A 14,664-nucleotide genomic window follows, 5' to 3' on the forward strand; every position below is an offset into this window, starting at 1 on the left:
CTTTGCACACTCTTGGCATTCTCTCAACCAACTTCAGTCTGCAGCACCCGGCCTTACCCTTCTAGAATCTGAAGTAAAATGTCTACTGTTTAATAATGATCTGGTGCTTCTGTCCCCTAGATCTTCTGCACAGATTCTGTCAGACCTGGGCCCTGACAGTATATCTCAGTAAGACAAAAATAATGGTGTTCCAAAAAAGGTCCAGTTGCCAGGACCACAAATACAAATTCCATCTAGACACCGTTGCCCTAGAGCACACAAACAACTATACATACCTTGGCCTAAACATCAGCGCCACAGGTAACTTCCACAAAGCTGTGAACGACCTGAGAGACAAAGCAAGAATGGCCTTCTATGCCATCAAAAGGAACATAAAATTCGACATACCAGTTAGGATCTGTCTAAAAATACTTAAATCAGTTATAGAACCCATTGCCCTTTATGTTTGTGAGGTCTGGGGTCCACTCACCAACCAAGAATTCACAAAATGAGACAAACACCAAATTGAGACTCTCCGTGCAGAATTCTGCAAAAATATCCTCAGTGTACAACGTAAAACACCAAATAATGCATGCAGAGCAGAATTAGGCCGATACCCGATAATTATCAAAATCCAGAAAAGAGCCATTAAATTCTACAACCACCTAAATGGAAGCGATTCCCAAATGTTCCATAACAAAGCCATCACCTACAGAAGAGTCCCCTAAGTAAGCTGGTCCTGGGGCTCTGTTCACAAACACAAACAGAGCCCCAGGACAGCAACACAATTAGACCCAACCAAATCATGAGAAACCAAAAAGAGAATTACTTGACCCATTGGAAAGAATTAATGAAAAAACTGCTATTTGGCCCTAAACAGAGAGTACACAGTGGCAGAATACCTGACCACTATGACTGACCCAAACTTAAGGAAAGCTTTGACTATGTACAAACTCAGTGAACATAGCCTTGCTATTGAGAAAGGCCGCCGTAGGCAGACCTGGCTCTCAAGAGAAGACAGGCTATGTGCACACTGCCCACAAAATGAGGTGGAAACTGAGCTGCAATTCCTAACCTCCTGCCAAATGTATGACCATTTTAGAGACACATATTTCCCTCAGATTACACAGACCCAACAAAGAATTAAAAAACAATCTGTCACACCCTGATCTGTTTCACCTGTCTTTGTGATTGTCTCCACCCCCCTCCAGGTGTCGCCCATCTTCCCCATTATCCCCTGTGTATTTATACCTGTGTTCTCTGTTTGTCTGTTGCCAGTTAATCTTGTTTCGGCAAGCCTACCAGCATTTTTCCCCTTGCGCCTGGCTTTCTCAAGTTCCTGTTTTCTAGTTTTCCCGGTTTTGACCATTCTGCCTGCCCGGACCCTGAGCCTGCCTGCCGTTCTGTACCTTGTCACACCATCCTGGATTATTGACCTCTGCCTGCCCTGACCCTGAGACTGCCTGCCGTTCTATTGCTTTTGGACTCTGATCTGGATTACTGACCTATGCCTGCCCTTGACCTGTCGTTTGCCTGCCCCCTGTTTTTGTAATAAACTTTTGTTACTTCGACACTGTCTGCATCTGGGTCTTCTCCTGAAACGTGATACAAACCCAATTTTGATAAACTCCCATATCTATTGGGTGAAATACCATAGTGTGCCATCACAGCAGCAATATTTGTGACCTGTTGCCACAAGAAAAGGGCAACCAGTGAAGATAAACACCATTGTAAATACAACCCAAATGTATGTTTATTTATTTTCCCTTTTGTACTTGAACTATTTGCACATAATATGACATTTGAAATGTCTTTATTCTTTTGAAATGTTTGTGTTATTTTTACTGTTAATTTCTGTTTTGTTTATTTCACTTGTGTTTATTATCTATTTCACTTGCTTTGGCAATGTAAACATGTGTTTCCCATGCCAATAAAGCCCTTGAATTGAATTGAAGAGAGAGAGAGAGAGAGAGAGAGGACAGGACATCGTTTATTCAATGGGATTTCAGATGAAAAGATACAGGGTGGAAAAAAGACAAGAACGACATTACCATAATTAGTTATTAAAATTTAAATTGAGAGACTGTACAATGACATGGAAATACAGAATCATATTTAAAACATGAATGGCAGTATTTCTTCTCAGCTGCAGTAGAAACTGTGTAATTTTGCCTGCATTTATGTGACTCATGAAAGGACCAATATTTCGCAATCAATGTCGGGTTCTATTATTTTATTTCACAAATCAATAGAACTAAAGAGATTTGATTTGTGTCACTATACATTTACATTTACATTACATTTACATCATTTAGCAGTACTGTTCTGTTTGTGTATGTGATGTGTGCATTTATGAGGTCTGCGTGCACGTGCATGTATCTGTGTGTGTGTATCAGTGTATATATCTCCCCAGCCACCCGCTGCTCCTCCCATGCTGAGAGAATAGGCTCAGTAATCCCAGAGCCTGCCTGACTGTGTCTGCCTGTCACTGCATGGTGAGATGAGACAATAGAAAACATATTCAGCCACCAGGCTCATATCACTCACCCAGCGTGGAGCAACTACTGTTCATTAGAATGGGGAAGATGGGGAAGCATCGGCAGACGGCAGGTGGTAATGTAACTGTAAATGGATGTTAAGATATATGGGGGGAAATTGTAGCCTACGGTAGAAGTATGATAAGAGAAACAACTAAACTGATCAGAGGAGAAAGAGAAACATACAAAGATATACCAGAGGTATACCAACACCAACATTGATGATAATAACTATTGTATAAGCATCACTAGACTGGACCATTTTGTGCCAGGTATACCTCAGTCAAATTAAATTATTTGAAGTAAGCACCAGTAAGACAGTAAAGTCAAACAGAAAGTCAAAATGGCAGATGACACAGAAAAAGCGAGCGGTAGGGACTGCAAACAAACATGGCTGCCTTTCTAACAATGAAGAAATCAAACACACTTAGCTGATCAGAGGTATGCCAACACATCAGTGGCCAGCTAAGAGGATGTTGCCAGCTGCTTAATTTAAATGCTGCCAGGACTTGTCAGATCAGACAGGTTTGTTTTGGCCAACGCTGCTCGGATTCTTTGATCAATTATCCTGATTAGGGCAGCAGTAACCCGTGGTGGTGTTTCAGAGGCCGAGTTGGACCCAAACACACATATGCACACACACACACTTTATTAAATACCAAAACAACACACACTTTCCCCTTTTTTTAAATGCTTTCATTTGGCTGACCTGTGTCACCAACACCCAAACAATTCAATACAACACAACTTTATTTATCCCCTGGGGACAAAACAGAATGACACTTCTGGGTTCCCCTGGGCTCTCTCCCCACTCTATCGAGACATGAATCACACTGAGAAATTACCTCTTTGGCACAGTGGATTCCTGCCTGCCTTCAGGCAGAGAGGCAGGGCAGGGCTGTCCGTTAAGGCCCAGTGACAGCAGCTGGACTGGGGGACTTGGTCTGTCTTGTTCCTGTGTAATTACTCCTCTCAATCAGGGGAGAAAATGTGACATGGGGGATCTGTCCTTGTGTAATAACAATGCTTTGGATTGGAATAATACTCTTAAAATTATGAAAATAAATCATAGAGAATCAAATCTAAGATAGAGGGGGAACGAGCTGAATTATCTTATCCAGATATGCACATAGGCCAATATTAATTGGGAAACATACAGTAACTAGCCTATTGATAACTGTAAACCTGGAAATAGACTTGTCTGAATCTGTTGCAATGAATGACATTGCATTGATTGTCCAAAGATTACAACACTCCCCATTTCAGTTGCAATAATACATCACATTTTCTAATCAATTAAGCCTGCCTCCGGGCTGCAAGGTTCTACTGAAGACCCCTGAGACTCCCACATCAGATTAGACTAACCCCCACTCTGCATCTCTCTCTCTACCCTTCCCTCTTCACATGCCTCTTTCTTTCTCTCTCTACCTTTACCCCATTTTCATGACTCTCTCTCTCTCCACCCTCTTTTTCATTTCTCACTCCCTCTCTCTCTCTACCTTTCCTTCTTTTCATGGACCCCTCTCTCTGCATCCCCCTTCCCCCTTCCCCCTTCTCTCTCTCTTTCCATGAACTGATAGGCCAAAAACATGTTCCAGAATCCATTTGTGAGATATTGTAGCCTAGGCTAAAGTCTAAGAATAGCCTACTTTACAGGGTCATTCTAGCTTTATCCATTAATAGATTAATCCTATTAAGGGCTAAGTTTCTATAAACCTAGTATTTTCCCCCAGAAACATGTTTTATGGTTAAAGGGGGAGACTTACTAGAATGTCCCCTTAAAGCCACCGGGCCTGCCCACCACATTCCTTTAGAACTGTACGTCAGAGAGGGCGTCTCTGTGTTCCAGCACGCCCGTCCCCCTCTCCCCGAGCCACGAGGCCCGGCCAACTGACAGTTACAATCACAGCTTTCACCACCTAACGGATACCCCCCCCCCCCCCCACCCCCCCACTTCTCCGTCCGTCAATCACGAGGGTAATGTCAATGGTCGCCCATCAATTTCACTTCAGTACATCCTGAAAGAAAAAACACAAAAGTTCCCCGGCCCATTCCCAGCTCCTCCAGTTCGAACGAGCGACCTCACAAAGGATTTGCAGACATTCGGGAATTCCGCCTTTCATTCCTTTTTTAGAACAGGATAGGCCCGCCCTTTTCTTAATTTGTCAACACAAAGGGATTTGACAACATTATAAACGGACCGCCCACCATGCCCAAATAAGGTCCATTTGCCCATACACGGCACACAATCGATTCAAGCGTAACCTTTTCCCTTCCTTATCGCGTTTATATGGTACATTGACTTCCACCGTCGATGTTAAAGCAGTGCTATCATGGCGGAGCGCGTTCAGCAGCCCCCAGCCAAACGGCTCTGCTGTAGACCGGGTTATAACACGAATTGTAGACAGGGACAACAGGCCGGGGGTACGTTATGTGGCGGTTCGGGTGTGGCCCAAGGCGGGTCGAGCAAAACCCAGACCCCGGAGTCTCTGTTGGACATCTCGGCCCGGAAAGTGGCCGAGAAGTGGCCGTTTCAACGGGTAGAGGAGCGCTTCGAACGGATCCCGGAGCCTGTACAGAGACGGATCGTTTACTGGTCTTTCCCAAGGAGTGAACGGGAGATCTGCATGTATTCTTCGTTCAGTACAGGGGGAGAGGAGAGTGGAACTAGCGGGGAAAATAGTGATGAGACGCGGCTGCCTTTCAGACGAGGCATCGCTCTTTTGGAGAGCGGCTGTGTGGACAACGTATTGCAAGTCGGTGAGTGGATGGACCCAAGCGGATGAAAAATAACATTATATTTTATTTGAGTTTATGGTCAAAACTTGAAGACGAAACAACAAGAGGTTAAAATATATTCCTAAAGCAGCGAGAAACGAAAAAGGAAGTGTGTTGAATTAGGTTTGAACAAAGGGGAATGAGGCGACAAAAGGGGGGAGGGTTAAATCGCCGAGCTGCGTTGGCGCTGTGTGTTGGCTAGAAGATGGTCCTTTTTTAAAACAAAATCCTAATTATATTTTTCTAACAATATAAATGGCAATTATAATACACAGTTGGCTATGTCTATGTAACATAATACATGTGCTATGCTTGACAGGATATTGTTTGTTTGCTTGGGTGAAAAACAGCGTAACCATTACGGAAGTAGACGGGGGATTTAATAAATGTGACCATATACTTGACTCGCATTCGAACATTTGGTTTATAGTTGTATTTAGCCAGCCGCAAATAGGCTAGTAGCGTATTTTCATACTTTGATCTGAAAAAGGCGATGCTTTTCTGGGCAGTGAGTGTGTCGCGTATTAAGGTTCAGGGCTGAACCTTGTCGACTGTGTTTATTTTCCGAAGTGAAAGGCATGGGGGAGGTTTTCTGGTTTAGCCAGCTAGAACATAGCTCTCAGCTGAATTGACAGTTCTTTCTACATACGTGCCAACCTATTTCTTCACTAGAAATATGTTTAGTAAAACGATAACACACCATTATGTTGTGCAATCAAATCATATTCTATTTGAGTAGCTGAGAAATAGCAGTTTTGGTAACACAGTTTTGACCGAGGATCGTATTTTACCCTACCCAGTGCGCATATCAAACAGTCGTGAGGCATTCCCATTGAAAGCCTTGGTACTTTGTTCCCATTATCATGTTCATTTGTCTTTTCAGCTTTCTGTCACCCTCCAAAAGGAAGGCAAACAAAGGCGCCTTTTTATTTATTTTCACTGCTTGTTAAAAATAAGAGATTTGGGAAAAGAGTGGGAGTAATCGCGATTTAAAGCCACAGAGACTATCTTTTTTAATGGACCTTGATATGCACCAATTTGCTGCTAATTGGGTGTGCTTCTTTCCTTGTTATTTTATCAAATGTTCTGACGCCAGGATGGAAATAACTGAGACACGTCATTGTAATAATCATTAGCAGGCCTACCAAAATGTAGCCTTTTATACTCTAATGAACGCATTGCCACGTATTTTACCCCCCTGCCGACGCTGAGATACCTGCGGGGCTCCCTCCATATTCTAACTCCTATGCCACCTTTGTTGTGAGTTCATTAGAGCTCTCCGTCCCCCGCCCTTGGAAAGCGTTCAGCGTTCTAATCCCATTACTCTGCGTGGTTAATCTGAATTGTAATACAATGTGCAAAAGTAATTTTCTGCATGGCCATCCATCCCTCCCTGTCCCCTCCTCCCTCTGAACGCAGTGGATCGGCTGGGCTTTGTGCCCTAGCCACAGTGCCAACAGAGCTCCAGGCTGCTGACTATATAACACATTATAATATAGACCCATGCCTGTGTCTTTATCTGGCCAATAGGCAGAGCACCCGCTACAGCATGGTCTGAAATTATTGACACCCTTGATAAAGATGAGCAAATGACTGCATAAAATAAATAATTCAAATACTGAGCTCTATTGTATGCTCAAAATAATTGGGAAATTATATTATTTTATACTAATACAATTGCTCAGAGAAAGAGATTTTGTTTAACAAGTAATATTTTTTGTAATATTTAGTCAAAAGTAATGTTTTTATTGACACCCCTGTTTTCAATACCTTTCATTAACTCACCTTGTGAGGATAATGGCACTGACCCTTTTTCTAAAGGAGTTGGAAAACACATTGGGAAGGTTCTTAGACCATTCCTCCATACAGAATCCTTCCAGATCCTTGATATCCTTAGTCTGCGTTTATGGACTGCCCTCTTTAATCCAAAGATCCACCACCATATTTCACAGTAGGTATGGGGCTCTTTTCTGCTTATGCATTCTAATTTCGATGCCAAACCCACCACTGGTGTGTGTGGCCAAAGAGCTCTATTTTCATTTCATCTGACCAAAGCACCGGTTCCAATCCGTGTCAAATGCAGTTTTAGCAATATCCAGGCGTTTACATTTGTTGGATGACATGAAAATAGAACTCTTTGGCCACACACACACACCAGTGTTGGATTTGGTGTCGAAATGAGAATGCAGAAAACAACCCCATACCTACTGTAAAATACGGTGGTGGATCTTTGATGTTATGGGGCTATTTTGCTTCCACTGGTCCTGGGGCTCTTGTTAAGGGCAACGGCATCATTAACTTTACCCAGTACCAGGACATTTTATCCACAAAGAAATTGTTAATTGGCCTCAACATTTTGCAATGGCCATGTCAGTCTCCGGACTGGAAACCCATTGAAAACCTGTGGTTTGAATTAAAGAGGGCAGTCCATAAGGACTGACGAAGGATATCAAGGATCTGGAAGGGTTCTGTATGGAAGAATGGTCCCTCCCAATGTGTTTAGAAAAAGGCTCAGTGCCGTTCTCCTCACAAGGTGAGGTATTGAAAGGTATCAATCATTTTGGCCCCTACCTTTTTGGCACGGTTTTTTAAATCTCTTTCTCTGAGCAATTGTATTAAACATCAAAAATGATGTTACTGAATATATGGTGTCACAACATTTACATTTATATTTTAGTCATTTAGCAGACGCTCTTATCCAGAGCGACTTACAGTTAGTTTAGTATACAATAATATAATTTCCCCATTTGTGCATACAATATAGCTCACTATTTAAATTATTTGTTTTACACAGTCATTTTTGCTCATCTTTATCAAGGGTGTCAATTATTTCAGACCCCGCTGTATATCCTCTAGTTTCTCTGCTCATATTGGGAAAGAAAGAAGAAGATAAATGATTCCCCCTCTTATATCAAGGGGCTCTCCTTTCTCCTTGTTTTCCACAGGGTTTGCTGTCGAATTTCCAATTTTTTTCCTGGCAGAGATGAGCATGCCCCTCTCTCCTTTGTGTGTGTGTGTGTGTGTGTGTGTAAGCATTCGCAAGAGTGTGCGTAGGGCTCAATCTGCATGCTAGCAATGGGGAATGACAGCAGCAAAAACCCAGGGAGGGTTTCTTGGCTGCTTGCACCACAGCCTGGAATTTACTGGAAAAATGGAGCCAAGAATTGATAAATAAAACATGCAATCTTCCCACATGTGCTTCAGCTAGAGAAGGGGGAAGAAAAGGAGAGGGGGGGTCGCTGTGAACAGACCTGGGGGAGAAGATCAGTTACAGATCTGTTTGGCACACATACATATGTACAGTATGGTATACAGTACACATCCTCTCTACACAGGAAGTACACACACAGTATATGTGACTTGTAGGTTAACTGCCTGCTTAACAACCATATTGTTGTTATTATTATTACCTTATTGATGGTCGATCATATGGTAACACTTTACTTGACACACAAAATACGTTATGACAAGGTCATAACCATGTCATAACAGCTGACATAACATGTTTTTAATATGGTCATAACACTGTCATGACATATAGTTAGACCTGTTGTGACATATATTGTGTTATTTTATGTCTGGTTATGACACCTATATAAGTGTCAACCTACCACACAAGACAAAACACTTCATTACACCATAGCCTACGTGTCAACAGTATGTTTATGTTATATATTTTATTTATTTATTGACCATGTTAAATTATAATTGAAATTGCGCACACATTGATGTCAGGCATGCACCGACCCCAAAGCTCTGTTGCTGATGATTGGGATGAATGCAGGAGCAGATTTCAGGAGCAGGACAAGACACCCTCTTTTTGACTGATGACTGATATAAGGGCATGTAATGATAGGCCTATCTGGCTTATATGATTATGATGGTCATAATGCTTCATGACAGTATCATAAAGTGTATTTTCTACAAGTTATTTAAAATATGATGAAAAAAATGACTGTAAAGAATTCATTACAACAACAAAGGAATGAAGAAACAAACTTTCAAATGAAAGGACATTTCTTGGCAGGGAAAAAACTAATTTGAATAAATGTTGGTTTTGAACTCTTACGTAGGTGTCATAACCAGCCATAAAATACCACAATATATGTCACAACAGATGTAAATATATGGGTCATTACAGTGCTATGACCATATTATGACAGGTTATGTCAGCTATTATGACATGGTTATGACTGTGTCATAACGTGTTATGACATAGGGTATCAAGTAAAGTGTACCAATCAAATTCCTCAATGTTGTTTTGGATTAAAAACATACTGTTGTCTATGTCTCTGCTGAACTCTGTCTGTCACTGGCAGGTGTCCCAGTCAGTCAGTTTTATCCCAAGGCCAAATTAGAGGCCCTACCTATCTAGCCTGCTCAGGTCCTGCTGATTGGAAAGCTGCTTATCTGATAGCCAGCCCATAGTAAACATGTCATGGACATGACTGCCTAGATGTGCGAGAAACCCACACAGGACAGGATATGGCTAGCGCTCCTCTCTCTCACAGGGATCTATCACTGCTGTTAGCAGTCTATAAACACTGACACGTTGCAGTGTGTGTCTTTGTGTGTTAGTAAATACACGTTTCACTGTGTTCACTATGCAAGCAGGTTCAGGCAAGCCAGAGTCCTTTTCCATATGGGCATGTGGAATGCAGAACAGTGATAAGGCAGATCTAGAATAGAAAAGCGGATGAAAAAAAGGAAAGTGAAGGGAAATGAATAATATTACCAGAAATAACTATTAGCCTTTTTTATAACCAATGTCTTCATACAGGCCTACAAGGTTGTTATTATTATACGTTGTGTTGTCATCCTCCAATAACTGGTTATAAATGGTGTAGGCATATTACACGTTTATAACCATGTCCTTCTATTCACAAAGACGTTATTAATGTAGTCTGTGGTGTCTTATGTATCATGCATTCCTAACCTCATTATTAGACGTTAATATTCATTATCCCCTTTATAAATACATGATCCTGTCCTCTAGCAGCGTGTCTCGTCAACATTGATCCAGCTTGTAAAGCAGCTCCTAAGCCCATCCCACGGCACCCAACAGGGCCAAGTTCAACCCCTCACCCTCTCCTTTACCTCGATGACCCCATCTCTCACTCTTTCCTCCCCCTCTGTCTGTTTCCATCTGTTCCTGTTCTATGAGGTCAGAGTTCGTCAACACTGATCCTATTAGCTGTGAGTGTCTTATTGCTGAGACAGGACTTTGGAGGATCTGAGTGAGACGTTATGGTGTGTGTGTGCGCGCGTGCATCCGTGCGTGTCTGCCTGTGTGTGTTGTTTGGGGGTTGGGAGAGATGCTGTCTGCTGGTTATGATTATCAAAGATTATCAAAGGTTTTACTCTCTCTACTGAGGGAAGTCGGAGTGTATTTGTGTCGACCAGAATGTAGGCTAGTGGGAACTGTCTTGCTCTCAGTCATTCACTGACCGGTATCTAGAGTGTTGACAGGACAGTTTGGCCATTTAACACGACATAACATTACAGATTGATATGCTTCTAGATAAAGATACAAGTACCCCAGTATGACCTGCAACAATGTTGCCTCTGACCATATGACACTGGGCCAGATAGGAGAATGTTGTGGTTGTAACTTAATCCAGAAATGATTGGCATTAAGACTGTCTGCCATAAGATATGTGAGTGATGTAGACCCGGTCTATCATCAGACAGGGAGCTGGGCATGTTTATTTTCTTTGTGTAAGCCCCAGCAGTGTTTAGTGGGCTGAGCTCATTATAACTATGCAGGCCATACACACCACTAGTCATGCATGGCAGAATAGCACACTGCCATTTTAGGCCCAGAAATGCCAGAATATGCATATCAGGGCTTAGGTCTACAGAACCTAGGCTTAGCTGCCTAACTCCGTAACTCCTAACTCCTTCTCTGGTCCTCTGAAGTGAGTTCATTCCTCTGTCTCCTCTCCTTCTTCTGTACTGATGTGAGAGAGTTGAGCAGGTGAAAGACAGCCATGACGGGCTTCCGCCATGTTACTTTCACTATTTTTTTACAACTCTTTTCAGATCGGTACAGATGAAGTAGAGGACAAGACGCAAAGGTTGTGTGTGTGTCAAGTTATTCTAACTGCTTCACCAAGCTAAGAGTAATTTGACTCATAATAAAACCCCTCTATCTTCTGTGTTTCTGGAGGCTACTTCTGTATTTAGAGCTTCTGTCACTATTATTCTGTACATCTGTTATTTATTCAGGCCTAGAGCTATTTACCTCCATTTATAGCCATTTACCTCCATTTACAGCCATATACCTCCATTTACATCTATTTACAGGAATATACAGGTATTTACAGCTATTTAACTCTATTTACAGCTATTTCTGTTAAATCTAGGCTAACTTAATTGTCACCATCTGACATTTCGTACACAGAAGTGCAGAATGTAATACTTGGCATGGGCCTGTTGCTGTAGAGGCACTGGGCTGAGGGAAGGGAAGGAAGAGGGTATACTTAAGGGTAAGTCAGTATCAAAGCCTAAGCTCTTATAGCTGGTTTTCTTCTCATGTTTCAGAGACATGAGGGAGGAGGAGCGCAGGAGAGAGATGGAGCAAGTCTTCCTCCTCATTACATGTGCATCCTGCTGGTCAGTGGTTGGAGCGGAGGGGCTGAGGGCTGTGGTCTGGTCCTGGCGTGGGGATGGCAGAGTGTCACCACACAGTGAAATCTCACCCTGCCTCTTCAGATCAGACTCTCACACAGGGCTTTGATGTCCCTCCCTCTGCTACAATCAGTAACAATCAGTTACAACCAGTAACAATCAGTTACAACCAGTTACAACCAGTTACAACCAGACTACAGCATGGTACACTACTTCTGGACCTACTTCAATAAAATATGTAGCCTGCCCTAAAGGATGCCTTTTTGGAATGTGTGGCGGTCTGATTGGAACACAGCTCCACCTTCATCCCATACATGTAAAATGGCATTTGGCTATAAACACTACAGTTCAAAAGTTTGGGGTCACTTAGAAATGTCATTGTTTTCGGAAAAAAAAGCACATTTCTTTGTCCATTAAAATAACATCAAATTGATCAGAAATACAGTGTAGACATTGTTAATGTTGTAAATGGCTATTGTAGCTGGAAACGGCTGATTTTTAATGGAATATCTACATAGGCGTACAGAGGCCCATTATCAGCAACCATCAGTCCTGTGTTCCAATGGCACGTTGTGTTTGCTAATCCAAGTTTATAATTTTAAAAGGCTAATTGATAATTAGAAAACCCTTTTGCAATTATGTTAGCACAGCTGAAAACTGTTGTGCTGATTAAAGAAGCGATAAAAATGGCCTTCTTGAGACTAGTTGAGTATCTGGAGCATCAGCAATTGTGGGTTCCATTACAGAATCAAAATGGCCAGAAACAAATAACTTTCTTCTGAAACTCGTCAGTCTATTCTTGTTCTGAGAAATGAAGGCTATTCCATGCGAGAAATTGCCAAGAAACTGAAGATCTCGTACAACGCTGTGTACTACTCCCTTCACAGAACAGCGCAAACTGGCTCTAACCAGAATAGAAAGAGGAGTGGGAGGCCCCGGTGCACAACTGAGCAAGAGGACAAATACATTAGTGTCTAGTTTGAGAAACAGACACCTCACAGGTTCTCAACTGGCAGCTTCATTAAATAGTACCCGCAAAACACCAGTTTCAACGTCAACAGTGAAGAGGCAACTCCGGGATGCTGACCTTCTAGGCAGAGTTTCAAAGAAAAAGCCATATCTCAGACTAGCCAATAAAAATAAAATATTAAGATGGGCAAAAGAACACAGACACAGGACAGAGGAAGATTGGAAAAAAGTGTTATGGACAGACTAATCGAAGTTTGAGGTGTTCGGATCACAAAGAACAACATTTGTGAGACGCAGACCAAATGAAAAGATGCTGGAGGAGTGCTTGATGCCATCTGTCAAGCATGGTGGAGGCAATGTGATGGTCTGGGGGTGCTTTGGTGGTGGGAGATTTATACAGGGTAAAAGGGATCTTGAAGAAGGAAGGCTATCACTCCATTTTGCAACGCCATGCCATACCCTGTGGACGGCGCTTGATTGGAGCCAATTTCCTCCTACAACAGGACAATGACACAAAGCACAGCTCCAAACTATGCAAGAACTATTTAGGGAAGAAGCAGTCAGCTGGTATTCTGTCTATAATGGAGTGGCCAGCACAGTCACCGGATCTCAACCCTATTGAGCTGTTGTGGGAGCAGCTTGACCGTATGGTACGTATGGTACGTAAGAAGTGCCCATCAAGCCAATCCAACTTCAGGAAGCATGGGGTGAAATCTCTTCAGATTACCTGAACAAATTGACAACTAGAATGCCAAAGGTCTGCATGGCTGTAATTGCTGCAAATGGATGATTCTTTGACGAAAGCAAAGTTTGAAGGACACAATTATTATTTCAATTAAAAATCATTATTTGTAACCTTGTCAATGACTACATTTCCTATTCATTTTGCTATATTTCCTATTCAAACTCATTTCATGTATGTTTTCATGGAAAACAAGGACATTTCTAAGTGACCCCAAACTTTTGAACGTGTACACACACACACACACACACACAGTACCAGTCAAAAGTTTGGACACACCTACTCATTCAAGGGTTTTTCTTTTCTTGTAGAATAATAGTGAAGACATCAAAACTATGAAATAACACACAGGGAATCATGTAGTAACCAAAAAAGTGTTAAACAAATCAAAAATATATGTTATATTTGAGATTCTTCAAAGTAGCCACCCTTTGCCTTGATGACAGCTTTGCACACTCTTGGCATTCTCTCAACCGGCTTCACCTGGAATGCTTTTCCAACAGTTTTGAAGGAGTTCCCACATATGCTGAGCACTTGTTGGCTGCTTTTCCTTCACTCTGCGGTCCGACTCATCCCAAACAATCTCAATTGGGTTGAGGTCGGGGGATTGTGGAGGTCAGGTCATCTGATGCAGCACTCCAGCACTCTCCTGCTTGGTCAAATAGCCCTTACACAGCCTGGAGGTGTGTTGGGTCATTGTCCTGCTGAAAAACAAATGATAGTCCCACTAAGCTCAAACCAGATGGGATAGCGTATCGCTGCAGAATGCTGTGGTAGCCATGCTGGTTAAGTGTGCCTTGAATTCTTAATAAATTACAGACAGTGTCACCAGCAAAGCACCCCCACACCATCACACCTCCTCCTCAATGCTTCACAGTGGGAACTACACATGCAGAGATCATCCGTTCACCTACTACTCTGCGTCTCACAAAGACACGGCGGTTGGAACCAAAAATCTCAACTTTGGACTCATCAGACCAAAGGACAGATTTCCACCAGTCTACTGTCCATTGCTCGTGTTTCTTGGTC

The 14,664-nt window shown here is 42.3% G+C and overlaps 1 protein-coding gene across 1 annotated transcript in view; it reads left to right on the plus strand.

Annotated features, from left to right (window-relative positions):
- The first annotated feature begins 4,798 nt into the window (after positions 1-4,798).
- LOC311136070 (zinc finger SWIM domain-containing protein 6-like) overlaps positions 4,799-14,664 on the plus strand; it is a 59,652-nt gene continuing 49,786 nt past the window's right edge. Inside the window, exon 1 of the mRNA XM_084170138.1 lies at positions 4,799-5,276. Coding sequence (XP_084026264.1) covers positions 4,850-5,276 — 427 coding nt within the window. The 5' untranslated portion in view covers positions 4,799-4,849. The remainder of the gene's footprint in view (positions 5,277-14,664) is intronic.

The sequence above is a fragment of the Coregonus lavaretus genome (assembly GCF_964263955.1).
Source record: "Coregonus lavaretus genome assembly, chromosome: 10".
NCBI lineage: Eukaryota > Metazoa > Chordata > Actinopteri > Salmoniformes > Salmonidae > Coregonus > Coregonus lavaretus.